At 50.3% G+C, this 27,159-nt stretch overlaps 3 protein-coding genes across 8 annotated transcripts in view; 2 read left to right on the top strand and 1 right to left on the bottom strand.

Annotated features, from left to right (window-relative positions):
* ATRIP (ATR interacting protein) lies at positions 1–21,180 on the top strand. Of its 4 annotated transcripts, none has more exons than XM_009200850.4 (14): positions 1–375; positions 3,611–3,744; positions 6,372–6,542; positions 9,252–9,370; positions 13,035–13,192; positions 14,918–15,013; positions 15,341–15,470; positions 15,663–16,352; positions 19,285–19,421; positions 19,581–19,672; positions 20,105–20,185; positions 20,357–20,609; positions 20,882–20,915; positions 21,012–21,176. In XM_009200850.4, coding segments are annotated over exons 1-14 (2,343 nt in total). In that variant the 5' UTR covers positions 1–128; the 3' UTR covers positions 21,013–21,176. The 4 variants fall into 4 exon arrangements, with proteins under 4 accessions (XP_009199114.1, XP_009199113.1, XP_021790134.1 ...); XM_009200849.4 differs by having other exon boundaries at positions 20,879–20,915; XM_021934442.2 differs by lacking the exon at positions 20,882–20,915 and having other exon boundaries at positions 19,584–19,672.
* Positions 21,181–21,290: 110 nt separating this feature from the next.
* On the top strand, positions 21,291–23,323 carry TREX1 (three prime repair exonuclease 1). The gene is made up of 2 exons (XM_021934443.2): positions 21,291–21,839; positions 22,158–23,323. Exons 1-2 carry the CDS (start codon positions 21,385–21,387, stop codon positions 23,125–23,127), a joined length of 1,425 nt encoding a protein of 474 aa, XP_021790135.2. The 5' UTR covers positions 21,291–21,384; the 3' UTR covers positions 23,128–23,323.
* A 978-nt stretch (positions 23,324–24,301) lies between these two features.
* Positions 24,302–27,159, bottom strand: part of SHISA5 (shisa family member 5) — a 34,984-nt gene continuing 32,126 nt past the window's right edge. Inside the window, exons 3-5 of one of the 3 annotated variants that reach the window (XM_009200847.4) lie at positions 25,462–25,577; positions 25,096–25,308; positions 24,302–24,921 (exon numbers count right to left, since the gene is read on the bottom strand). In XM_009200847.4, the coding sequence (XP_009199111.2) occupies positions 24,842–24,921; positions 25,096–25,308; positions 25,462–25,577 (409 nt within the window). In that variant the 3' untranslated portion in view covers positions 24,302–24,841. The remainder of the gene's footprint in view (positions 24,922–25,095; positions 25,309–25,461; positions 25,578–27,159) is intronic. The other 2 variants (XM_003894474.4, XM_017955462.2) reach the window with 2 other exon arrangements.

Genomic DNA, 27,159 nt, shown 5'->3' with positions numbered 1-27,159 from the left:
CCTGGGCCAGGGGCGGGGCACTCACTGTGGAGGCAAGCCGCGGCGCGCGGGCGGTTGGTCCGGTTCTCGGGCCTGGCGGTAGGCAAGTCTGGCTTGTTGCTGTCGGATACTTGGGGTGAGCGGAAAGCATGGCGGGGACCTCCGCGCCAGGCAGCAAGAGGCGGAGCGAGCCCCCGGCGCCTCGCCCCGGCCCGCCGCCGGGCACCGGACACCCCCCTAGCAAGCGGGCCCGGGGCTTCTCCGCGGCCGCTGCCCCGGACCCTGACGACCCGTTTGGCGCGCATGGGGACTTCACTGCCGACGACCTGGAGGAGCTTGACACCCTCGCGTCACAGGCCCTGAGCCAATGTCCGGCCGCGGCTCAGCACGTGTCCAGTGAGTGCTCCTTGGGGCCTTTTTCTCGGAGGGAGTTGTAGACCGCGCCAGATCGCCTTGATGGCTGTGGCTTCGGAGCCTCGCGGCCAGCACTGCCCTTTCGCCTTTTTAAAATATGGGAACACTCTGATTTAAGCAGCGGTTGTCTTCCAGAAGGTCCTTTGATTTTAGGGGGAAATAAATTAGCCAGGTCATACAGCAGATTTGAAACATAGAACGCTAAGTTGACATTTTACTTTATTTTCTAAAGTTTAGGCCACTTGGTTCTTGGTTCTAAGCAGAGATCCTTGGAACACACCTACCACCACCATCAGAACCATCACTACCCATGCATGAGGACCCATTCTTGTGACAAGTTTGAGCGGCTTTAGATCTTATGAAGCCCACTGTCTCCCTTGGGCAGTGTTAGCATGGGAGGAGTCTGACACAGGCAAGAGATGAAATAAATTTATTCTTTTATACAACCAGTAAACTGTGCTAGGTGCCCAAACGTGAGGAACTGCAACTGAGCTAACAATGAACAAAATACAAAAACTGTCCTTCATGGAGCTTACATGCTAGTTGAGGAATGAGTGAAGTCTTGAGGACTCCCAGAAAGAGAAAGGTTTTGAGTGCACCTAGCATCTGTACTTGGGTGTCTCAAGGCACCTTAAACTCAACACGATCATTTCCTGGAAACCCAGTCCTCCTCCAGCATTTCTAGCATGGTGCCGGCAAAGCAGACATTCAGAGAATGATGACCACAAGGAAGTAACTAGCGCCACTCTCCATCCAGTGGCACAAGGCGACTCTTCGCCTTTCCTTGACTCTACATCTAATTTCATTGCAAAGCCTGTCAAGCTTACCTTCTTAATCCTTCTCTGGACTCTTATCACTTCTACCAACTGCCTGATCTATGCTGCCATGAGTCCTCCCTTGAACAATAGTCTGCTAAATTGGTTTCCAATTTCCAGTCTTGACTCCCTACAAGTGAGGCTTCACATTACATTCTGAGTGATCTTTTCAAAACTCAAATCTGGCTGTTATCTTATATACATAACTATTATCTTATATACATGAACACCCCTATTTTTTTTTTTTTTTTTGAGACTGAGTCTCACTCTGTCACCCTGGCTGAAGTGCAGTGGTGCCATCTTGGCTCACTGCAGCCTCCACCTCCCAGGTTCAAGCGATACTGTCTCAACCTCCCTAGTAGCCTCAGCCTCCCAAGTAGCTGGGATTACTTGTGCCCGCTACCACGCCCAGCTAATTTTTGTATTTTTAGTAAAGACGGGATTTTGCCGTGTTGGCCAGGCTGGTCTCAAACTCCTGACCTCAGGTGATCCACCTGCCTCGGCCTCCCAAAGTGCTGGGGTTACAGGCGTGAGCCACCACACCCAGCCATGAACACCCCTAATGAAAGCCCTTTAATAATTTCCCACTTCTAGTGTAAAGACCAAAATCCTTAACATGGCCTGCAAGGCCCAGCCTGATTTGGCCCTTTCTCACTCTCTGGGTTCTGGCTGCACTAACTTTCTTTGAATTCTCTCTGCTTCTTTACAATACAGGAACTTTATACATTGTTCTTTCTTTGTACATTGAGTATACTTTCCATTCATTCATCTCCACTTATCTGGTTAATTCCTACTTGTCCTTCAGCTCTCAGCTCCTTCAAGTCTTCCCTAGGGAAATGTTCCAGTCATCCCACGTAAGTCAGATTGCTGTCATATTACAGACTTTCCTGTATTTGTTCTCTTCTGCAGTTCTTAATCACAGTTATAATTTTCCATTTATCTGTGTGATTATTTGTCAAATGGCTTTTAAGCTCTGTGAGTGTAAGGACAGTATCAATTTTGCTCGCCATTGTATCTGTAGAGCCTAACATGCCTGGCATATTGTATGTGGTCAGTAACTTTTTTTTTTTTTTTTTTTTTTTTGAGACGGAGTCTCGCTCTGTTGCCCAGGCTGGAATGCAGTGGCCGGATCTCAGCTCACTGCAAGCTCCGCCTCCTGGGTTTACGCCATTCTCCTGCCTCAGCCTCCAGAGTAGCTGGAACTACAGGCGCCCGCCACCTCGCCCGGCTAGTTTTTTGTATTTTTTAGTAGAGACGGGGTTTCACCGTGTTAACCAGGATGGTCTCGATCTCCTGACCTCGTGATCCACCCGTCTCGGCCTCCCAAAGTGCTGGGATTACAGGCTTGAGCCACTGTGCCCAGCCAGTAACTATTATTGAATAATAAATAGATCATTGAGTTCTGGCCAATGAGATCTCCTCAGGCTTTAGATGAGACTCTTGGAACTGGATGAAGGATAGGGAAAGAGTAACAGGATCTATTGTTTTAGAAGGATCATTTATGAGTTTCAGCCGGTGTGGTGACTCATGCCTGTAATCCCAGCACTTTGGGAGGCCGACACGGGCTGATCACTTGAGGCCAGGAGTTTGAGACCAGGCTGGCCAATATGGTGAAACCCCATCTCTACTAAAAATAAAAAAATTACCCGGGCCTGGTAGCACATGCCTGTAATCCCAGCTACTCAGGAGGGTAAGGCACGAGAATCGCTTGAACCTGGGAGGTGGAGGTTGCAGTGAGCTGAGATCACACCACTGCACTCCAGCCTGGGCAACAGAGCAAGACTCTGTCTCAAAAAAAAAAAAAAAAAGAAGGATCATTTATGAGTTTGAACCATGTTCTTAGGTTGAAAAACACCTATATTGCTTACTAGGTCTTTCTCTGCTTTGCTTTCAAGAGTAATTCTTCCCAGCACTTTGGGAGGCAAAGGCAGGAGGATTGCTTAAGCCCAGGAGTTCAAGACCAACCTAGGCAACATAAGGAAAAAAACCCCATCTCTACACAGAATTTTAAAATTAGCCAGGCAGCCGGGCACAGTGGCTCACACCTGTAATCCCAGCACTTTGGGAGGCTGAGGCAGGCGGATCACGAGGACAGGAAATCAAGACCAGCCTGGCCAACATGGTGAAACGCCATCTCTACTAAAATATTAAAAAAAAAAAAAAAATTAGCCAGGCATGGTAGCACACACCTGTAGTCCCAGCTACATAGGAGGCTAAGGCAGGAGGATCACTTGAACCCAGGAGGTCAAGGTGGCAGTGAGCAGTGATCACACTACTGCACTCCAGCCTGGGTGACAGAGCAAGACCCTATTTCAAAAAAAAAAAGTGGGTATTTTCAGCATTTTCTGGTGAAAGTGGGAAAATGTTGGGTCCTGAAATGTATATGGAACTGTTTTTTACAGGTGATCATAAGGTCCACAGATTATTAGATGGCATGTCAAAAAATCCTGCAGAGAAAAACAGAGAAAGTGTTTCAATTAAAGATAATTTTGAATTAGAGGTACTTCAAGCACAATACAAAGAACTGAAAGAAAAGGTAAGTGACTTAACTTACTGTTTTTGTAGCTAATTCATTCACGTATGTGTTTAAGAGCATGTACAGTAAAATATACAAAAGTTGTAAAACAAGTGTCTAGATTCATCCCTATGACATGGGAGAAGACTAGGGAAAGACAGCCAGAAAGTTTAGGCTGAAAGAAACTAAATCATGAAATTCCTAATGGCAAAGGCAAGAAGAAAAACACTGTATACCAGATCCAAAAAGAGATACAAACTTAGGGTACTGAGACGAATTTATAGCATATATCTTCACGTGAAGAACACAACTTCATAATGGTTGCTATTTTCTTTCTTTTTTTTTTTTTTTTTTTTTTGAGACGGAGTCTTGCTCATTCTCCCAGGCTAGAGTGCAGTGGCGCGATCTCGGCTCACTGCAAGCTCTGCCTCCCAGGTTCTCGCCATTCTCCTGCCTCAGACTCCCGAGTAGCTGGGACTACAGGCACCCACCACTATGCCCGGCTAGTTTTTTGTATTTTTAGTAGAGACGGAGTTTCACCGTGTTAGACAGGATGGTCTCGATCTCCTGACCTTGTGATCCGCCCGTCTCGGCCTCCCAAAGTGCTGGGATTACAGGCTTGAGCCACCGCGCCCAGCCAATGGTTGCTATTTTCACTAGCAGCTTTGTAAGAAAGCAGACACCCTTCATATCACCATCTGTAGGTCCCTAAGAAAACCAGGAATATAATGTGGAATTTTAGTTATGCAAAGTATGTGACCCAGATCTTTTTTTTTTTTTTTTTGAGATGGAGTCTGTCATCCAGGCTGGAGTGCAGTGACACAATCTCGGCTCACTGCAACCTCTGCTTTCTGGTTTTAAGTGATTTTCGTGCCTTAGCTTCCAGAGTAGCTGGGACTACAGGTGTGCACCACCATGCCCAGCTAATTCTTGTATTTTTAGTAGAGACGGAGTTTCACCATTCTGGCCAGGCTGGTCTCAAACTCCTGGCCTCAACCTCCCAAAGTGTTGAGATTACAGACATGAGCTACCACACCCAGCTGACCCAGATTGTTAATGCCTCTTAGAGCCTAAAGAATCCAGCTAGGCATGGTGGCTCACACCTGTAATCCCAGCACTTTGGTAGGCTAAGGCCAGTGGATCACCTGAGGTCAGGAGTTCGAGACCAGCCTGGCCAACATGGTGAAAACCTGTCTCTACTAAAAATACAAAAATTAGCTGGGCGTGGTGGCGGGCACCTGTAATAGGTCAGCTACTCGGGAGGCTGAGGCAGGCTGGAACCCAGGAGGTGAAGGTTGCAGAGCCGAGATCGTGCCATCACACTCCAGCCCAGGCGACAACAGAGAGACTCCGTCTCAAGAAAAAAAAAAAAAAAAAAGCTTGCCGGGCACGGTGGCTCAAGCCTGTAATCCCAGCACTTTGGGAGGCCGAGACGGGCGGATCACAAGGTCAGGAGATCGAGACCATCCTGGCTAACCCGGTGAAACCCCGTCTCTACTAGAAAATACAAAAACCGGCCGGGCGCGGTGGCTCAAGCCTGTAATCCCAGCACTTTGGGAGGCCGAGACGGGTGGATCACGAGGTCAGGAGATCGAGACCGTCCTGGCTAACACGGTGAAACCCCGTCTCTACTAAAAAATATAAAAAACTAGCCGAGCGAGGTGGCGGGCGCCTATGGTCCCAGCCACTCGGGAGGCTGAGGCAGGAGAATGGCTGCGAAACCCGGAGGCGGAGCTTGGCAGTGAGCTGAGATCCGCCACTGCACCCCAGCCTGGGCGACAGAGCAAGACTCCGTCTCAAAAAAAAAAAAAAGCCGGGCGTGGTGGCTCACACCTGTAATCCCAGCACTTTGGGAGGCCGAGACGGGCGGATCACAAGATCAGGAGATCGAGACCATCCAGGCCAACATGGTGAAACCCCGTCTCTACTAAAAATACAAAAAAAATTTAGCCGGGCGTAGTGGCGGGCGTCTGTAGTTCCAGCTACTGGGGAGGCTGAGGCAGGAGAATGGCGTGAACCCAGGAGGTGGAGCTTGTAGTGAGCCGAGATCGTGCCACTGCACTCCAGCCTGGGCGACTGAGCGAGACTCAGTCTCAAAAAAAAAAAAAAAAGGAATCTGGCCAGGCAAGGTGGCTCATGCCTGTAATACCAGCACATTGGGAGGCCAAAGTGAGAGAATTGCTTGAACTCAGGAGTTCAAGACCAGCCTGGGCAATACAATGAGACCCTGTCTCTACAAATAAAAGTGAGAATTAGCCAGGTTAGTGGCACATGCGTTATAGTCCTAACTACTCAATAGGTTGAGGTGAGAGGATCACTTGAGCCCAGGAGTTCGAGGTTACATTGAGCTATGATTGTGCCACGGCATTCCAGCCTAAGCAACCCGATCCCCCTCCCTGGCAAAAAGAACGTGCATGCATGAGTGACAAGTGTATCCTTAAGCTGTCTTGATGAATATCAGCTGTCCCATGAACAGGCCTAGCAGACCATGGTGACATCTGGTTGCTGTGGATATATTTTGAGTACTCATTTGTCTGTAGGATATGTTTTTCCTGTGCTTTCTCCATCTCCCCAACTACATGTTAAAACAAAGTACATAAGTAGTTTTCTCTTACAAAGTTTTCACGAGATTAATTTGGTATTTACAGATGAAAGTAATGGAAGAAGAAGTTCTCATTAAGAATGGAGAAATTAAAATTTTGCGAGACTCACTACATCAGACGGAATCCGTTCTAGAGGAACAGAGAAGATCACATTTTCTTCTTGAGCAAGAGAAAACCCAAGCACTCAGTGACAAAGAAAAGGAATTCTCCAAAAAGGTGACCCAGAGCATTTGTTTTGCACCAGCTTTTCCTACCCACTGAGTTCCTTTGACCAGGGTTGCCTGTAAATCTTCCAGGGAGATTTCAACATTTGTTTATCTTAAATACTTTCTGCTATCATCTAATTGCCAAGCACTCTTCTTCCAGTGTCTAGATATGTTTTGGAAAGGGATTTAGGTGAAACTCTATTTTGCTGTGGTAGTTGGTCTTGGCGGGAATGAATAACTAGCTTAGCATTTCTAGAAACAGGCTTACGTTAGGGCTCTTTTGCTAGATCAGAAACTCAACTGACCTAGCTTAGGCTAAAAGGAAATGTATTGGCTTCCATATCCAAGTCTTGGAAGAACAGGGGTGTGCTGGGGCCTTAAATGACTTAAATCTTGCCAGGACATTTTTATTCTCTATGCTATAAAAGGCTCTATCATTATGGTAGAGGGTGTGTTCTCCAGAAGCTCCTGGGCTCATATTTTGTAAATACAGAGCAGAATTAAGACTTAAGGCCACGTGCAGTGGCCCACACCTGTAATCCCGCACTTTGGAGGCTGAGGTGAGAGGATCACTTGAGCCAGAAGTTCGAGACCAGCCTGGGCAACTGGTGAGACCTCATCTCTACAAAAAAAAAAAAAAAGAAAAAATTAACAAAATCATCCAGGCATGGTGGTGTGCACCTGTAGTCCCAGCTACTCAGGAGGCTGAGGTGGGAGAATTGCTTGAGCCCAGGAGGTTGAGGCTGCAGTAAGCCACGATCATGCCATTATCCTCTAGCCTGGGCAACAGAGTGAGACCCTGTCTCAAAAAAAGACTTAGGCTTCCTCATTGCAAGTTTTAAAATTCTGAGAAAGGCTCTGATTGGTCTAACTTAAGTGTCTGTCCCTGGCCAATTGCTGTAACCAAAAGCAAAAAAATGATAGCTCTCATTCTAATAAAATAGTCAGAGGTAGGGAAATTACTGATTTTTTTTTCTTTTTTCTTTTTCTTTTTTTTGAGACAAGGTCCAGGGTTTCACTCTGTTGCCCAGGCTAGAGTGCAGTGGTGCAATCACAGCTTGCTGCAGCCTTGACCTCTCAGGCTCAAGCAGTCCTCCCCCATCAGCCTCCCAGGTAGCTGGAACTACAGGCACACACCACCAGGCACAGCTAATTTTTAAATTTTGATAGAGACGGGGTCTTGCTATGTTCCCCAAGCTGTTCTCAAAATCCTGGGCTCACACAGTCCTCCCACCTTGGCCTCCCAAAGTGCTGAGATTACAGGCACGAGCGACCATGCCCAGCCTGTTTCTCAGGGAGAGGAAAATGCTATTCTGGAAAGAAAAACAGTAGGTATCCAGTACCTACCACAACTTTCCCTCAGCACTTCCCCATGCTTCAATCAGGACATGGGATCTTATTCTCTCATTGTTTCATTCAGCAAACTTAGCAAACTTTAAGCACTTACCTGTGCCCAACACTAACCGCAATAGTTAACTTTCTGTATAAGTGATGAAGAGCAAGGAATTTGCAGTCAGACAAACCTGAATTTGAATCCAGGCTTCATCACACATTAGCGGTGATCTCAAGGTAATAACTTAAGCTCCATGGCTCATTTCCCTTATCTGTTCCAAAACATAACCAGAAAGGTTGTTGGGAGACTCACACGTTCTTGCACTTACTGTGTCTGGTGCTGGGCCTGGCACAGAGTGTGCTTGGGGAATGATGGCAGTTACTGTTGGGTGTGGTACCTGCAGGCCAGAGCAGCAGGTGTCTCTATACTGCACAGTGTCTTGGTAAACTATTCCAAATACTCTTCCCAAACTTTGAAGAAGACCTGGAATTGTGCACCATTGCATTGGTTAATAAAGGTCAGTATGTTACTGCTGACATAGAGCCCCTTACCAAGCTCTGTGCTGAGTGTTTTACATTCATCATTCTGCTTAATCCTCCCAACGATGATGAAGACAGGCATTTTATGTTTCAAATAAGCTAGAGTTCAAAGACATTTAGTAAATGGTGGGCTGGTATTTAATTCTTTTTTTTATTTTTTAAATTTTTTTTTTTTTTTTTTTTTGAGACGGAGTCTCGCTCTGTCGCCCAAACTGGAGTGCAGTGACCAGATCTCAGCTCACTGCAAGCTCCGCCTCCTGGGTTCACGCCATTCTCCTGCCTCAGCCTCCCAAGTAGCTGGGACTACAGGCGCCCGCCACCTCGCCCGGCTAGTTTTTTGTATTTTTTAGTGGAGACGGTGTTTCACCGTGTTAGCCAGGATGGTCTCGATCTCCTGACCTGTGATCCGCCCGTCTCGGCCTCCCAAAGTGCTGGGATTACAGGCTTGAGCCACCGCGCCCGGTCTATTTTTTAAATTTTTTGTAGAGGCAATGTCTTGCTATTTTGCCCAGGCTGATCTCAAACTCCTGGACTCAAATGATCCTCCTTGCCTCAACCTCCCAAAATGCTTAGGATTACAGGCCTGAGCCACCACACCCAGCCAGGGCTGGTATTTGAACCCTCACAAACTACCCTTATAATAGTTAGAGTCCATTATCTTTTTAGAGCACCATATTGTCTTTCAGAAAGAAAGCTAATGTTTGATATTTTAGGATGTTTATGTCACAGCAGACTTTCATATGTATTTTTTCATTGTTTGTCTTTTACTGGCTTGTGATTTTGAAGCCCAGAGATATTTTTGTGTATATGATGGGGCCACTACAAGCATGTTTCTTTTGCCCTCCAGCTCCAATCATTGCAGTCTGAACTCCAGTTTAAAGATGCAGAGATGAATGAATTAAGGACAAAGCTCCAGACCAGTGAACGCGCAAATAAACTGGCTGCTCCCTCTGTTTCCCATGTCAGGTAATGATGGTGCTGGAGGAGGGATAGTTCAGTTTTGCATTATTTAGTAAACAATCTGCATAACAATGTCAGGCCGGTCCTAAATGAAGGTCATTTAGACCCTGCCACCTGGACAGAGATCCTCTTTTCCTGAAGGATTCAGAGGTGGTTTAGATGAAGCTTGCGTGGTTTGAGACATCACAGCATAAAGGCCCATACTCTAGAAATGCTGCCACTATATGGCACTTTACAAACATAATTCCTCCGGACCAGAAAGACCTGGAAAAACGGACCGGGTGTGGTGGCTCACACCTGTAATCCCAGCACTTTGGGAGGCCAAGGCGGGCGGATCACGAGGTCAAGAGATTGAGACCACGGTGAAACCCTGTCTCTACTAAAAATACAAAATAATTAGCCGGGCATAGTGGCGGGTGCCTGTAGTCCCAGCTACTCAGGAGACTGATGCAGGAGAATGGCATGAACCTGGGAGGCAGAGCTTGCAGTGAGCTGAGATCACGCCACTGCACTCCAGCCTGGGTGACAGAGCGAGACTCTGTCAAAAAAAAAAAAAAAAAAGAAAGACCTGGAGAAATGATCTCCAAATTTTGGGGGTGGGCCAGTCTTTACTTTTATGTAATTTGTTTTAACTGATTTTGTTGCAAGCATGAGTGTATTTTAGTTCCAGCTACTTGGAATATTTTTTCTTATTTGCTGTCTGGGGACCCTTGTCCAACAGCCCCATTCTTTGTGGTCAGATGTGCTCAACTTTTTTTGTTTTTCTTTTTTTTTGAGACAGAGTCTCACTTTGTCACCCAGGCTGGAGTACAGTGGTACAATCTCAAGCTCACTGCAACCTCCACCTCTTGGGTTCAAAAAATTCTCCCTCAGCCTCCTGAGTAGCTGGGACTACAGGCACACACCACCACGCCCAGCTAATTTTTGTATTTTTAGTAGAGATGAGGTTTCACCATGTTGGCCAGGCTCATCTCAAACTCCTGACCTCGTGATCCACCCGCCTCGGCCTCCCAAGGTGCTGGGATTACAGGCGTGAGCCACTGAGCCCGGCCTTGTTTTGTTTTTATACAGAGGCGGGGTCTCACTATGTTGCTCAAGCTAATCTTGAACTCCTGGGCTCAAGCAATCCTCCCACTTCGGCCTCCTAAAGTGCTGAGTTACAGACATGAGCCGCCGTGCCTGGCCTCAACTTGTTAATGATCTGTCCTGCCCTCTGCCTTACAGAGATGTCTGGCACTGTCAGTATCAGCCTTGAAATTTGCTGTGGTTTTTTGTTGTTGTGGTTGTTGTTTTGAGATGGAGTCTCACTCTGTTAGGCGGGGGTGCAATGGTGTGATCTCGGCTCACTGCAGTCTCCACCTTCCGAATTCAAGTGATTCTCCTGCCTCAGCCTCCCGAGTAGCTGGGATTACAGGCATGCACCACCACACCTGGCTACTTTTTGTATTTTTAGAGATGGGGTTTCATCATGGCCAGGCTGGTCTCGAACTCCTGGACTCAAATGATCTGCCAGCCTGGGCCTCCCAAACTACTGGGATTACAAGCATGAGCCACTGTGCCTGGCCCAGCCTTGAGATTTGAACAGAGTCAGGGCATCTTCTGGTTTTGAACATTCTGCTGCCTTTGCTCATAATGGGCAGTGTGTGAAACTGAACTCTCCATGCCTTGCATTATCCACATAAGAGAGCTGAGGGGATCCTCTTCACACATCAGTAACAGAAAGACCTCAGCATTATATGATCAGATCAGAGGGTTAACACTGCTTCTCTAACATAAAGACATTAGCACTGAGAAGTTGCTCAGTTTTCAACATACTTAATAGGTTTATCAAAATTTTGATACTTATTTTGATAACTCTTTTTCTATTTAAAGTCTTTGCATTCTATTGGAAGTTTTTTTTTTGAAACAGAGTCTCGCTCTGTTGCCCAAGTTGGAGTGCAGTGGCATGATCTCAGCTCACTGCAACCTCCACTTCCCAGGTTCAAGTGATTCTCCTGTCTCAGCCTCCCAAGTAGCTGGGATTACAGGCACACACCACCACGCCAGGCTAGTTTTTTTGTATTTTTTTTTAAGTAGAGACGGGATTTCACCATGTTGGCCAAGCTGCTCTTGAACTCCTGACATCAGGTGATCCATCCGCCTCAGCCTCCCAAATTACTGGGATTACAGGTGTGAGCCACCACGCCCAGCCTGGAAGTCTTGTGACTATTAAAAAATCGTTTGTTCCACATTGGCTGGGCGCAGTGGCTCACACCTGTAATCCCAACACTTTGGGAGGCTGAGGCGGGCAGATCACTTGAGGTCAGGAGTTCGAGACCAACCTGGCCAACATGGTGAAACCCTGTCTCTACTGAAAATATAAAAATTAGCTGGGCATGGTGGCATGCGCCTGTAATCCCAGCTACCTGGGAGGCTGAGGCAGGAGAATCACTTGAACCTGGAGGCAGAAGTTGCAGTGAGCCAAGATCACACCACTGTACTCCAGCCCGGGCAACAGAACGAGACTCCGTCCCAGAAAAAAAAAAAAAACAGTTTGTTCCACATTGAAAAGATGTTTTGCACCAGGCATGGTAGCTACACAGGCAATCCCAGCTACACAGGAGGCTAAGGCAGGAAGATTGCTTAAGGCTAGGAGTTCGAGACCAGCCTGGGCAACATAGCAAAACCCCACTGCTACTAAAAAAACAATAAAATAAAATTACCGGCCCTGGTGGCTCACGCCTGTAATCCCAGCATTTTAGGAAGCTGAGGTGGGCTGATCATTTGAGCCCATGAGTTCAAGACTAGCCTAGGCAACATGGTGAAACCCAATCTCTAGAAATAACTCTATCTCTAGAAAGAATAAAAAGTTAGCCAGATGTGGTGGTTGCATACCTGTAGTCCCTGTGCTACTCAGAAGGATGAGGTGGGAGGATCACTGAGCCCAAGAGGTCGAGGCCACAGTGAGCCATAATTGTGCCACTGGGCTCCAGCATGGGCAACAGAGTGAGACACTGTCTCACCAAAAAAAAAAAAAAAAATTATCTGGTCATGTTGGTGTGTGCCTGTAATCCCAGCTACTCAGGAGGCTGGGATTACAGGTGGATGGATCGCTTGAGCCTTGAGCCTAGGAGGTCAAGGCTGCAGTGAGCTATGATCATGCTACTGTACTCCAGCCTGGGCAACGGAGCAAGACTCTGTCTCAAAAAAAAAAAAAGTTTTGGTGGAATTGGAAATAGTGATAATAAAGAATAGTAAAGGAATTTTGGCTAATATTATATTTTTGGATGATTAGAAAAATATAAAAATGAGTAAAAAACTTTTTCAACGATTTGGATCAAAATGCCTGGAATTGGCCAGTAATGGTGGATCATGCCTGTAATCCCAGCACTTTGGGAGAACAAAGTGGGTGGATCACTCAAGCTCAGGAGTTCCAGACCAGCGTGGGTAACTTAGCAAAACCCCATCTCTATAGAGAAATTAAAATTTAAAAATATTTTTAAAAAAGAAAACCAAATGCCTGGAATTTTGCACTGCTCCCCTGACAAAGAATGGTAGACATAATAGATAAAACCTTTGGTTAAAACACCTAGACATGAAAAGTTTAAAGTTTGTTAGAAATTTTGTAACCAGGTATTTTGAATTGTTTTAGTAGAATCATTACTTTGCTTTCATAGTTAACTTTTTCCAGTCCTAGGAAAAACCCTTCTGTGGTTATAAAGCCAGAAGCATGTTCTCCACAATTTGGAAAAACATCTTTTCCTACAAAGGAGTCTTTTAGTGCTAACATGTCCCTTCCCCACCCCTGCCAGACAGAGTCAGGATACAAGCCGCTGGTGGGCAGAGAGGGTAAGTCCATAAGTCATCTATTGCTTTTTAACAAACTACCCAAATTTGTGGCTTAAAACAATTGTTATTTATTTTCTCCCAATTTCTGTGATCAGCAATTCTGACAGGGCACAGTGGGGACAATCTCTGCAGGGACTGGAATCACTGAAAGCTTGTCTTAAGCTGGAGGATCTATTTCAAGATGGCTCACTCACATGACTGGCAGTGTAATTCCTTGCCGCATGGGCCTCTGCACATGGATACGGGGTATCCTTATAACCTGGTGGGTGGCTTCCTCTAAAGCCAGCAAATCCAGAGAGAGAGAGAGCCAGGCAGAAGCTGTCCTTTTGTGGCCTAGCCTCAGAAGTCACACAGCGTCACCTCTGCCACATTCTGTTTGTTAGAAGCAAATCACTGAGTCTGGGCTTCACTCAAGGAGGGGAAATCAAGCTATACCTTTTGAAGGGAGGTGTGTCAAAGCATTTGTGGGCTTTTTTTGTTTGTTTGTTTTTTTGGAGACGGAGTCTCACTCTGTCACCCACCCAGGCTGGAGTGCAATGGCACAATCTCGACTCACTGCAACTTCTGCCTCCCGGGTTCAAGTGATTCTCCAGCCTCAGCCTCCCGAGTAGCTGGGATTACAGGCACCTGCCATCATGGTTGTGGGTATATTTTCAAACCATCAGTAGTATGCAGGAACCTGTTTTTCTTTTCTTTTTTTTTTTTTCTTTGAGGTGGAGTCTCACTCTGTCACCAGGCTGGAGTGCAGTGACGTGATCTTGGCTCACTGCAACCTCCGCTTCCCGGGTTCAAGTGATTCTTCTGCCTCAGCCTCCCGAGTAGCTGGGACTAGGTGCACACCACCATGCCCAGCTAATTTCTGTATTTTTAGTAGAGATGGGTTTCACCATGTTGGCGTGGATGGTCTCAATTTCATGACCTCGTGATCCACCTACCTCAGCCTCCCAAAGTGCTGGGATTACAGGCATGAGCCACCGTGCCCAGCCTCTGTTTTCCTTTTGTAGTCCAGCTTTTGAGTTTTTATAACTCAGTCCAGGTTGAGGGGATGCTGCTGTTTTTTTGAGAGAGACAATCTAACATCAGTAGGTTTTCAGACTACTATGTCAATGTATCTTATAAATCAGATACATTGACCCTCTTTTTACCATCAACCTTTCAAATCCTTGGCCATTACACACTTCTGAGAAACTGCAGCCCACTTACATTTTTGGAATCTAGCAGCTAAAGTGGCAGTGTACAGTAGTGTTACAAGCAGGCAGTAGAGCCCAATAGCCTGGATGTGAGTCCCAGTAATGCTACTTACTGGCTTATGTAATTTGGGCAAGTCCTTTAGTCTCTGTGCCTCAGTTTCCCTATATGTAAAACAGAGCTAATGATAACTACTTGTAGGGTCACTGAGGAACAAATGGGCTGATGTGTGTAAAGCTCTTAGAACAGTGTCTAGCACATAACAAGCACCATGTCAATGTTAGTGGTTACTGTTTTATCTAATTGCCTCATTTTGAGTGAGGCAAACAGCTTGATTTTCTTTTCCTTTCCTTGTATGAGTTCCTGTTTTACATAAGAAAGGTAAAAAATGCAGGGCTTTTGAGCTGCTTTGGCTCTTGTTTGATCCAAGGTGGAAGAAGTAGAACAGCCTGTGTTTTAAACTCATTGCATGTAAAAGTTTCTAATATGCCCATGCTTTTGTGCTCAAGTTTTGATTTACATTTTATCACATTTCAGATAGTAAGACCCACAGTCTGAGAGGTGACTCCATAAAACAAGAAGAGGCCCAGAAAAGCTTTGTTGACAGCTGGAGACAGAGATCAAACACTCAAGGTACCAGAATCCCTGCTTCTGCAGGGGCCTGCATGGCTCTGAGTGATATGCAGAAGAATTGCCCAGGCCTCTGAGAACCGGCGCCCTGGGCAGTCCTTCAGGGAGTCCAGGGAAGTCAAAGTATGTGGCTTAAGCAGAAGACTTTATAAAGTGGAAAGGGCCAAAGGCAGGTGTGTCCCAGAGCCTTCCGCACCCACAGGCATCTACCTGGGGCTTAGTGGCAACTTAGAGGACAGTTGGCATCCAAAGAGTCCTTACTGTTTCCTTCTGAGGCCACAGAAAAGATCTCCCATGTCAGAACCTTCTAGAGTCACCTTGTCTTCACAGGTTCCATTTTGATAAACCTGCTCCTGAAGCAGCCTTTGATCCCAGGGTCATCCCTAAGCCTGTGCCACCTCCTGAGTAGTAGTTCTGAGTCTCCTGCTGGCACCCCCCTGCAGCCACCAGGGTTTGGCAGGTAAGCATAAGACTCCTGGAAAGCTTGTTTGGGAAGGAGCTTCCTGGAAGCAAATTCCTTTCTGGCCCTAGCCAGCCTGGGAAGTCTGTGGGAAGGGCAGGGAGCCTGGAGAATTTGGCAGGCAAGCTGTTTGGGGCCCTTGACCTTATCTCCATCCCACACTTACCTATTTTTCTTTGTGTTTGTTGCCAGTACCTTGGCTGGAATGTCAGGCCTCAGGACCACAGGTTCTCAGGATGGGTCATTTTCCCTCTCAGCCCTGAGAGAAGCACAGAACCTGGCATTCACTGGACTGAATCTGGTTGCCAGGAATGAGTGCTCACGTGATGGAGACCCAGCAGAGGGAGGCAGAAGGGCCTTCCCACTCTGCCAGCTTCCTGGAGCCGTGCATTTCCTCCCCCTTGTACAGTTCTTCATCGGCTTACACTGCCAGGCCCTGCAGGACTTGGCAGCTGCTAAGAGAAGTGGAGCACCTGGGGACTCACCGACACATTCCTCCCGCGTGAGCTCTGGGGTAGAGACCAACCCTGAGGACTCAGTGTGTATCCTGGAAGGCTTCTCTGTGACTGCACTTAGCATTCTTCAGCACCTGGTGTGCCACAGCGGAGCAGTGGTCTCCCTATTACTGTCACGAGTTGGGGCAGATTCTGCTGCTGGGGAAGGAAATGGGAGCCTGGTTCACAGGTTTAGTGATGGAGATATGACCTCAGCCCCAAGGGGGGTTGCTGATGACCAAGGACAGCACCCACTGTTGAAGATGCTTCTTCACCTGTTGGCTTTCTCTTCTGCAGCAACAGGTCACCTTCAAGCCAGTGTCCTGACCCAGTGCCTTAAGGTTTTGGTGAAATTAGCCGAAAACACTTCCTCTGATTTCTTGCCCAGGTATAAAGCAGCATAGGAGTCATGATTCTTTGTGGGTCTCACCTGACCTGTTAAGGTCTAACCCGTGTCTCTTGTACTTTGCTCACATCTTGACTTATCTACACTAGTTAGTTCTAAGGCCTGGTTCAGGGAGTTCTGAAGTGATGGGAAGTGGGACCAAATGGGAGAACCAAGGAAGTGGTTTATTTGGTTTAATTCTGCCTCTGAACAACAGGTAAGCAGAAGGCACACATGATTAAAGGAGGCTGCTAACCTCTGTGGAGGAGGGCCCTGTCCCAGAACAAGGGCTAAGACAAGGGGCCTCTGAACCTGAGATGTGGGTAAGGTGAAGACCATATATCACAAGCACGTTGAAGTTTAGTGGGTTCCCTAAGGAAGCAGAGGATGTGGGGAGGATCTGCGGCCCACAGGCTGACCTTGCTGGAGTCTCTGCCTGTCATTGTGCCCATCTTTAGCATGCATCTGGGGTGGCGTGTTCCTCTTACGGTTTGTGGGTAGTAGTAGTACAGTGAACCTAGCGAATGAACACTGATCATAAATTCCTCCCTTGGGATTCCAGAGCCACAAGATTGGGGAGAACTGTGAACACAGCCAGCCCATCCCCTCATCCAGTAATCCAGTCTCCCTCTCAGCACTCTACCAAAGGGCCAGTTTCTATGTTGGAATGATTCCACTGGCTGAATGTATCTGAAACCATCTCATCTCTGAGCTCAGCACTGCTGTTTCCTGATCTGTTTCCATCTGAATATTTTTGGTTGGTCTGGCCCATGCTAAAGGTGGTACTCAGAGCTGGACACAGCACCGCAGTATAGTGTAGGCAGTGGGATCAGGCAGACCCAGCACTCAAGTGCCCAGCAGGGGCCCAGCTCATAGTGGCTGTTTTGTTTGTTTATTTTTGGTTTTGTTTTGAGACGAAGTTTCACTCTTGTTGCCCAGGTTGGAGTGCAATGGTGTAATCTCGGCTCACTGCAACCTCCATCTCCCAGGTTCAAGCAGTTGTCCTGCCTCAGACTCCTGAGAAGCTGGGATTACAGGTGCCTGCCACCACGCCTGGCTAATTTTTGTATTTTTAGTAGAGACAGGGTTTCACCATGCTGGCCAGGCTGGTCTCAAATGCCTGACCTCAGGTGATCCACCCACCTTGGCCTCCCAAAGTGCTGGGATTATAGGTGTGAGCCACTGGGCCCAGCCTTGGTTATTTGTTTAATAATTGTTAAATGAATGAATCCCAGGCTGGGCACAGTGGCTCCTGCCTGTAATCTCAGCACTTTTGGAGGCCAAGGTGGGAGGATCACTTAAGCCCAGGAGTTTGAGACCAGCATGAGCAACAAAGCGAGACTCCATCTCTACAATTTTTTTTTTTTTTAAATTAGCCAGGCATGGTGGCAGTGAGCTGTGACCATGCCACTGCACTCCAGCCTAGGTGACAGAGTGAGACCCTATCTCAAAAAAAAGAATCCCAGAAACCATGTTTTTGCTGGTGGTAGACACACCATTATTCCATTGCTGTTGAGCTTGTCCACAGGGACATTCAAAACACAGCCATGGCTGGGTGCTTATCTATTTCATGTACTGGGGCTCTTCATAAAATTTCATTTAAAAAGGTTCTTACGGGCCAGGCGTGATGGCTCACGCCTATAATCCCAGCACTTTGGGAAGCCGAGGCGGGTGGATCATGAGGTCGGGAGATTGAGACCATCCTGGCTAACACGGTGAAACCCCATCTCTACTAAAAACACAAAAAATTAGCTGGGTGTAGTGGCACCTGTAGTCCCAGCTACTTGGGAGGCTGAGGCAGGAGAATCACTTGAACCCTGGAGACAGAGGTTGCAGTGAGCTGAGATCACGCCACTGCACTCTAGCCTGGGCAACAGAGCAAGACTCCATTTCAAAAAAAAAAAAAAAGTTATCACACTATCAAAAAATAACTTGGAAACCACTGTGTTGTATATAAAGGTGGATTTTCCTTGCAATACCTTCTGCAAGTGGCAGATATTGGGCCTCTTACAGCCCAGTAATGAAGCCAGGTAACAACCATGTTAAATTGCAGCTTCCCGCAAAGGTCTGCACACCCTGGCAACTAAAAAGCATTGAACTTTTTGTCTGCTGTGCAGGATTTGCTCTAAAGTGAGTTCACCCCACATAGTGAGACCTTGCTTCCTAAGGACATACTGAGGGATATCTTGACCTTCTGTGCTCAGAAACTGCAGATGTCTGAAGGGGTTCACAGCTGGCCAGTCCCCACAGGGTGTTTCAGAATTGCTCTTCTCTCCACCCACCAGGCCAGTCCACCGTGCTTCTCCAGGCTATGTGGGTTTAGCAAACAGCAGCAGTTGCCTTGGGGCTTGGTTTCTTGGTAGTAGCTTTCCTTTTGCCCCTGAGACCTGTGGCAGTGTGCCCAGAACTCCTCCCTCCTGCACACCCCACAGTAGGCACATTCTCCTACTGGCAGCAGATACGTTTTCTAACAAGTAGAGAAAATGGTTTTTCTTGCCCTGCAAGAGGTCTCATAAGATCCAACTATAGCCAAGGCCATGTTTATCACTTGTGGAGCCCTGGCTGATCCTTCTGTGGGCACAGAACATTTCTCTCCCACCTAAGTTAGGACCTGCATCCCTGTTTGGGAGCATGTGGAAGCCAGGCATCCCAGGTCCAGGAGGTCATCCCACTTCCTGGGCAATGCTATGCCAGATGAGGGCCTGTCCTCTCAGCTGCAGCAGTCTTGCAGTGGAAGTGCCTGCTTGTTCACATGAAACAAGTTTCATAGTAAGTAAGTGGAGGTCAGGCCAGCACTGAAACCCAAGTCTGGCTGAACCAACTCACCTGTTCGTACTGCCTTGCTCAATTTTCTGTTACCTCTAGTGGAATGTGAGGGTAGGTTATGAAGCTGTGGTTGGGGAGTGTCACTTCTCTCTGGGTCCTTGTCTTTTAGGTTCCAGTGTGTGTTCCAAGTGCTGCCAAAGTGCCTCAGCCCAGAGACACCCCTGCCTGGCGTGGTGCTGGCTGTTGAGCTCCTCTCCCTCTTGGCGGACCACGACCAGTTGGCACCTCAGCTCTGTTCCCACTCGGGTAAAGCAGGGTGGGGCGGGCGTCTGGACTGCTCCTGCAGATCAAGGGAAGTGTTGGGGTGGGGACAGGGTCAAGGGCCTCGGAGGGCTTCTGCAGCATGTAGCCCAGGCTCTTCATGAGAAAGGGCACCCTGAGTGAGAGGTGCACTGTCCTTTTCAGAAGACTGCCTCCTGCTGCTGCTGTACATGTACATCACATCACGGCCTGACAGAGTGGCCTCAGAGACACAATGGCTCCAGCTGGAACAAGAGGTAAAAACTCCAGAGCCCCTTCTGGACACTGTCCCCACCCCATCCTAAGAACCGACAGAATCTCCTCTTTCTACTGGGGAGAAAAGGAGCTTTAGTTCATTTTAGTAACGAGTATATCAAGCAGCTAAAGAGGTAAACTCAGTTTGGGGGCTGTGCACTACACAGATGCAATGCAGACAGGAATTGGCAGAGTTGCCTGATGACTGAACCTGTCCTGGCTTTGGGGCTTGGGGGCAGGATGGGGGGCTGGAGGCAGGTGGGTTGCTGGTGAGACATGGGTCTGCCCTGGGAAGGTCCCACACCACTTCTTGGACCCCATTTGTGCAGACAAGCAGTTGCTGAAGTAAGTGAACTCTTACAGAAGCTTGAGAAAGCCCTCACAGGGACTGGTCTTCTTCTGCCCACGATGGAGCTGATCTGTTCTTGTTCTAGGTGGTGTGGCTCCTGGCTAAGCTTGGTGTGCAGAGCCCCTTGCCCCTAGTCACTGGCTCCAACTGCCAGTGTAATGTAGAGGTGAGTAGGCAGGGGCCAACAGCTGGCAGCTCTGTGGGTGGTAAGGGGACTCTGTGCAAGGACTGTAGACCCCACTGCAAACCCCCTCACCTGAGGTGGCTAGGCTGAATGGATTGTTAGGGTGCAGGCCATGGTGGCACCAGACCTCAGTCTGTGCCCCCTCTCTCCCAGGTGGTCAGAGCGCTCACGGTGATGTTGCATAGACAGTGGCTGACAGTGCGGAGGGCAGGTGGGCCCCCAAGGACTGACCAGCAGAGGCGGACAGTGCGCTGTCTGCGGGACACGGTGCTGCTGCTGCACGGCCTGTCCCAGAAGGACAAGCTCTTCATAATGCACTGCGTGGAGGTCCTGCATCAGTATGACCAGGTGATGCCGGGGGTCAGCATGCTCATCCGCGGGCTTCCTGACATGACCGACTGTGAAGGTGAGCCTGCCAGAGGCCCTCCCGCCCAGCCCCCACGGCTTCTCCCTGAGGTTCCCCAACAACTCATATTCCTGGGCATCCCCTCAGCAGGCCCCTGCCCACTACAGCCTGTTCCGGCACTGGGGTCATTTTCTTTTATCTTCTGCCCCAGTTCTTCTCCAAGCATATTGGGCTGCCTTTTGCTCCTATCTGTTGAATGTGCCTGGCAGAGCCACAGTTTTTCCAGAAATACCTGTGTCTGAATTGCTTTTGTATCACTTTGTTTGCAGTAGCTGAGGGAGCAAGGCCTGGGTCTGGAAGGGACTGGTTAGTTCCTGCGGGCGTTGGGGGAGGAGAGGTGGGACCCGCCCTAGGCCCTGGCACCTTTGGGCCCTCACCAAGAACCTCTCCTTTTTGTCTCAGAGGCAGCCCTAGATGACCTCTGTGCCGCGGAAACCGATGTGGACGACCCCGAGTTGGAGTGTGGCTGAGGCCCTGAGTGTCCAGCCACATGGTGGCACCAGCACCATTCCTTTCCTTACCACATCAACTGATTAAAGCAGTGACCAGCAGGAACTGCCCAGAGAACCGGCTGGCCTTGTTTCCTGAGTCTAATCTCTTTGGCGGAGTGGGAGGGGTGGAGCGGGACCGGGACCGGGACCTTGAGTGGCTGGGATCCTTCTTCCTGTCCCTGGCTGCTGCTGAGCTCCAGTCCCCATGGTAACCGATCTGCCTTGAGGAAGGAGCCCTGCCCTGCCTGTGGAATTGTCCTGAGTCATTGCTTTGGGCTGGGGCCATGGGAAGAAACCATTGTGTGGCAGGGAAGGAGGTGGCTCTTGGCCCAGGCCTAAACCAGGAAAGCCTGGAAAAGTGGGACCCACAGGTGGGCACGAAAGGGCTGCAGCAGGAGCTCCCAGCAGTGTGTAACACCGGGAGCTGGTCTGGCGCCACTGCCCTGGTCCTTCCAGCTGCCTATCATTGGTGTGATGGCGTGGTGCATTGTGCCACCATCAGGCCACAGCCGTGGATCTCAGAAGGCCTCTGGGGTCCCCTGGGGGCGGGGAAGTGGGGGTGGGGGGACGGATGTTGGCGAGAGGGACAGACCAGGCAGGCTGACGAGCAGGGCGGGCCTGGCTCACGTGGGGCTGTAGGCGGGCCCACACCAAGTTTCACTTCCCGCCACTGCTGCCAGGGAGAGCTGCGGGAGAGCGTGCAGCAAAGTCACTACTGCCTGCCTGCCTGCCTGCTACGGTAAGTGTGGCTCCCCGAGGGGATGGCGCAGGGCAGGAGGGCCATGGGTTCCCCGACCCCAGACTAAGGGGGCACTAGGGGAGGGGCCAAGTCATGTGAAGAGGGAGCCCTCTCAGACAGTCGAATGTGCTGGTCCCACTAAGGAAACCACCCCACCCTCTCCAACTTCCTGCCTGAAAATGGGCCCTGGAGCTCACAGACAGGGCAGGATTGTGCAGGGAAGGCCTGAGATGTGCTTCTGCCCACCCCCTACCCCACTCCCTCCCCTTCGGATCTTAACACTGGGCACTCACACACCCACCCTATGCTCCTCCCCAGGCTCAGCGGCAGGTCCTACCCAACCATGGGCTCGCAGGCCCTGCCCCCGGGGCCCATGCAGACCCTCATCTTTTTCGACATGGAGGCCACTGGCTTGCCCTTCTCCCAGCCCAAGGTCACGGAGCTGTGCCTGCTGGCTGTCCACAGATGTGCCCTGGAGAGCCCCCCCACCTCTCACGGACCACCTCCCACAGTTCCTCCACCACCGCGTGTGGTGGACAAACTCTCCCTGTGCGTGGCTCCGGGAAAAGCCTGCAGCTCTGCAGCCAGCGAGATCACAGGTCTGAGCACAGCTGTGCTGGCAGCACATGGGCGTCAATGTTTCGATGACAACCTGGCCAACCTGCTCCTAGCCTTCCTGCGGCGCCAGCCACAGCCCTGGTGCCTGGTGGCACACAATGGTGACCGCTATGACTTCCCCCTGCTCCAAGCAGAGCTGGCTATGCTGGGCCTCACCAGTGCTCTGGATGGTGCCTTCTGTGTGGATAGCATCACTGCGCTGAAGGCCGTGGAGCGAGCAGACAGCCCCTCAGAACACGGCCCAAGGAAGAGCTACAGCCTAGGCAGCATCTACACACGCCTGTATGGGCAGTCCCCTCCGGACTCGCACACGGCTGAGGGTGATGTCCTGGCCCTGCTCAGCATCTGTCAGTGGAGACCACAGGCCCTGCTGCGGTGGGTGGATGCTCATGCCAGGCCCTTCAGCACCATCAGGCCCATGTATGGGGTCACAGCCTCTGCTGGGACCAAGCCAAGACCATCTGCTGTCACAGCCCCTGCACACCTGGCCACAACCAGGAACACTAGTCCCAGCCTTGGAGAGAGAAGGAGACCCAAGGATCTTCCTCCAATGAAGGACCCTGGAGCCCTACCCAGGGAGAGGCTGCTGGCACCACTGGGTCTACTGGCCTTCCTGACCTTGGCAGTGGCCACACTGTATGGACTATCCCTGGCTGCACCTGGGGAGTAGGCCAAGAAGGAAAATCTGATGAATAAAGACCCCCCCCTCCTCCAGCACTGAGTGGTCACTTGGCTTCTACCCTTCTTGGCAGTCCAGACCTCTGCCCACACTCAGGGACCTGGGGAGGAGGGCATAGTGTTTGTCCCTCACTTTCCCTAGCAGGATGATCAACTATCTGAGCTCAATAAAAGTAGGGAAAACACGAGAAGCCTGAATGGTTGATGCCAATCCAAGCCTGATCCCAATCCCAGCAGCCAGGAAGAAAGGGGGCAGCAGCTCCAAACGATTGCATTTATTATAAACAAGAGTACAGACCCCAGACTCAGAAACACAACAGATTCGAAGCTAAGACAGCTCTGGTGAAACAGTAATGGAGGAGGAACACCGAGGTATTCATGTCTGGGCCAGAGCTGCCATCCAGGGCCCCACACCCCACCTTTGGTCCAGATGGCCCCTTGGCCCAGGTGTCCCTGCTGCCAGAACACCCTGGACTGGGGTACCAGAGTTGCATATTCCATGAGGCTGGTGTCAGGGGAAGCAGGGACTCACAGTTGCCAGGTTGTCCGTCTCTGAGCCAATTTCCCTCCACTATCCTGGGGTTTCAGTCTCATATCAACTATCATGTTTAAAACAGAAAACAGGCAAAATGTTTGGCTAAAATAAAATGAAAACACTGCAGGGAAGAGACCTGAGTGTGCTGGTGGACAGGAGCCCTGCTCACCTGTGGGAAGGGCAGGGCCAGCAAGGGCAGCAGAGCTCCCTGTAGGCAGCTAGGCTGTGTGTGGATGTGGCCCTCCGGGTGGTCCCAGGGAAGATGCAGGGACAGGGGACAGTCCAGGCAGACAACTCTCAGGTGAGGAGGGCTCTGCCTGAGGTGTTCTGGCATCAGGAGGCTGCCTGACCCCCAACAGGCACGACACAGGCTCCAGGAAACAATGGGACATCTGCCTAAAGAATCAAAGCCCGGCCGGGCGCGGTGGCTCAAGCCTGTAATCCCAGCACTTTGGGAGGCCGAGACGGGCGGATCACGAGGTCAGGAGATCGAGACCATCCTGGCTAACACGGTGAAACCCCGTCTCTACTAAAAAAAAAAAAATACAAAAAACTAGCCGGGTGAGGTGGCTGGCGCCTGTAGTCCCAGCTACTCGGGAGGCTGAGGCAGGAGAATAGCGTAAACCCGGGAGGCGGAGCTTGCAGTGAGCTGACATCCGGCCACTGCACTCCAGTGTGGGTGACAGAGCGGGACTCCGTCTCAAAAAAAAAGAATCAAAGCCCAACTTGGTCAGATCCCAAGCTTCGCCTGCATCACCTCAAGCAGCAGCTGGCTACGCTGCCAAAACCAGGACACATCTGCATCATACAGAAAGCTGCGCCACCCTGGTGTGACAGGCCATACTTGGTCACCCTAGGGTAAGCTGGAGAAGAACTCCAGATGTGCCCTGGAGAACCCCCCCACCTCTCAGGGGCCACCTCACAGGGTGCCCCCACCACCCCATTCTTTGAGTTTGGCTTGAGATTTTAGGAAGCATAATTTCAGGTGAGGAAGAGAACAAAGTCTGGTCCCAGCCCACTCTGGCAAGGATCATTCCCCACCTCGTCAGCATCAGAGGAAGCCACATATACAGGCAGGACACACACAGCACGGCTGGGACATAAGGAACCGTGCCTGCACACCACTCACACACAACATAACCAAGTGGCAGCCAGAGAGGTCGGAGAACGCTCAGAGGGCCGCCTTCGGGGCATCCACGTAGGCCGGGTTGTAAGGAGGCTGGCTGGCAGGGTAGGGCGCGGCTGCTGCTCCTGAAAGCAGAGAGGATCCTGGTTGGCTGTGAGCATGGTGGGCTGCCGTATGAGTGGCAGGCGAGCAGAAAGGGGCAGAGGCCTATTCAGTGATGTACTCTGGGATGGGTGCCCGAGGGATGCTGGCAGGTACTCAGGGAGTTGGGCAGGGCTAGAGTCAGCAGGGGCACTCACCAGCCAGGGTCTCGTGGTAGGCCGGCGGGCCCATGGGTTGGGCCGGGTAAGGTGGTGGGTACTGCATTGGGTAGGGTGCTGCTGGCATCCCTGGCTGAGGTGGCATGGTGTGGTAGCCCTGGTAGCTTGGTCCAGGGTAGCTGGGCGGCACACTTGGAGGCTGAGGATAAGGGGCATGCACCACAGTGGTGGATGTGGTGGTGGTGACAACCGCTGCAAAGAGAATTCCAGTGAGGACCCTCCTCCACCTCCCCAGGTCTTAGGGCCAGGCTTGCCACCCATCCCTCCAGCTTAGCCAAAGCAGGGCCTGGTCAGCTCCCCTTGCCATCCCAGGGGGTCACAGTGGAGCAGGGTAGGCACACTTACGACGTGGTCGGCGGCACGTCTTGTACAGGCAGCAGCAGGAGCAGGTGAAGCAGATGATGATAGTGACGACAGACAGCACAAAGATGGTCAGGCCAACGGCCAAGGTTGCTCCGAACCTGCCAAAGAGCTGGATGTGACCTGGGGCCCCTCGACCCTCCCCCGAGACCAGCATCCACACTCCACCCCTTCCCAGGGCACGCCCCTCTTGCCAGAAGGGGTCTGGGCAATACAGATACAGCTACTTCCTTGTTGGGTGGCCTGCACCTGTTTCAATCTGTTTCCTTGTGTGTAAACTGGGGTATATGTGAGTCTCTGTAACCATCTTGCCCCGGGTCTGCCCCGCTTGTCCCACCCTCAGAGGCATGGGAGGAAGCTCAAGTCCCACACCACACACATACATCTATCTTGTCCACCTCACAACCAAGTGATGAGGAGATGGGTATAGGGCACATGCCACAGTCAGGCACTGTGATTTGAGTCAAAAAACTTAACAGTGGGCAAGACAGCCAGTCCCGGCCTCTGGGAGCCCACAGTCCAGTGTAGGAGGCAGACAGTGAAGGTAAAATGGCTCAGGAAGCACGGGGTGAAGAGAGAGAAAAGCCCCAGGAGGGTAGAGGCCAGTGTGGCCGGAACAGGAGGCCCCTAGTGTTCCCCTGCACTCCACGACAGCCCCAGGGCAGGGAGGCTGGCCCCTGAGTGATAAGGACAGTTGCCTCTGCCTGCAAGCTTGCTGTGTGCCAAGCACTGTGCCAGGGGTCACACACACCCCTGGGTCCCCCACCTCTGACCTGCTCGGCCACTTCTACAGGTGAAAGGGCCAAGAGCCAAGGGGAGGACACAGAGGCCTGGAGGCAGGAGGTCAGAGGGCCTGCCCTTTGAGAAAGCAAGCCTGGGCTGGGAAGTTCACCAAAATTGACTTCTAGGCGGGGGCGGTGGCTCATGCCTACAATCCCAGCACTTTGGGAGGCCGAGGAGGGCGGATTACCTGAGGTCTGGAGTTCGAGACCAGCCTAGCCAACATAGTGAAACCCTGTCTCTACTAAAAATTCAAAAATTAGCCAGGCACAGTGACAGGTGCCTGTAATCCCAGCTACTTGGGAGGTTGAGGCAGGATAATTGCTTGAACCTGAGAGGCAGAGGTTGCAGTGAGCTGAGATCACACCACTGCATACCAGCCTGGAGACAGGAGCAAAACTCTGTCTCAAAAAAAAAAACAAAAAAAAAAAAACCTGACTTCCAAGTGCAGACAGAGCCCCTTACTAGCCACCCTGCCGTGTTTGCAGAGGCCAAGCTTCATTCTTCTCTTTTTCAATTTATTTTTTGAGACGGGGTCTCGCTCTGTCGCCCAGGTTGGAGTGCAGTAGTGTGATCACAGTTCACTGCAGCCTCCACCTCCCAGGCTGAAGTGATTCTCCCACCTCAGCCTCCCCAGTAGCTGGAACCACAGGCATGCACTACCACATTTATTTTTGTAGAGACAGGGGTCTCACTATGTTACCTAACTGGTTTCCAACTCCTGGCCTCAAGCTATCTTCCCTCCTCGGCCTCTCAAAGTGCTGGGATTAAAACTGTCATCATGGCCGGCCAGGCGCTGTGACTCATGCCTATAATCCCAACACTTTGGGAGGCCAAGGTGGGTGGATCATGAGCTTAGGAGTTTGAGACCAGCCTGGCCAACATGGCGAAACCCAGTCTCTA

The sequence above is a fragment of the Papio anubis genome, chromosome 2 (genome assembly GCF_008728515.1).
Source record: "Papio anubis isolate 15944 chromosome 2, Panubis1.0, whole genome shotgun sequence".
NCBI classification, from domain to species: Eukaryota; Metazoa; Chordata; class Mammalia; order Primates; family Cercopithecidae; genus Papio; species Papio anubis.
This window is presented reverse-complemented; position numbering and strand designations above follow the sequence as displayed.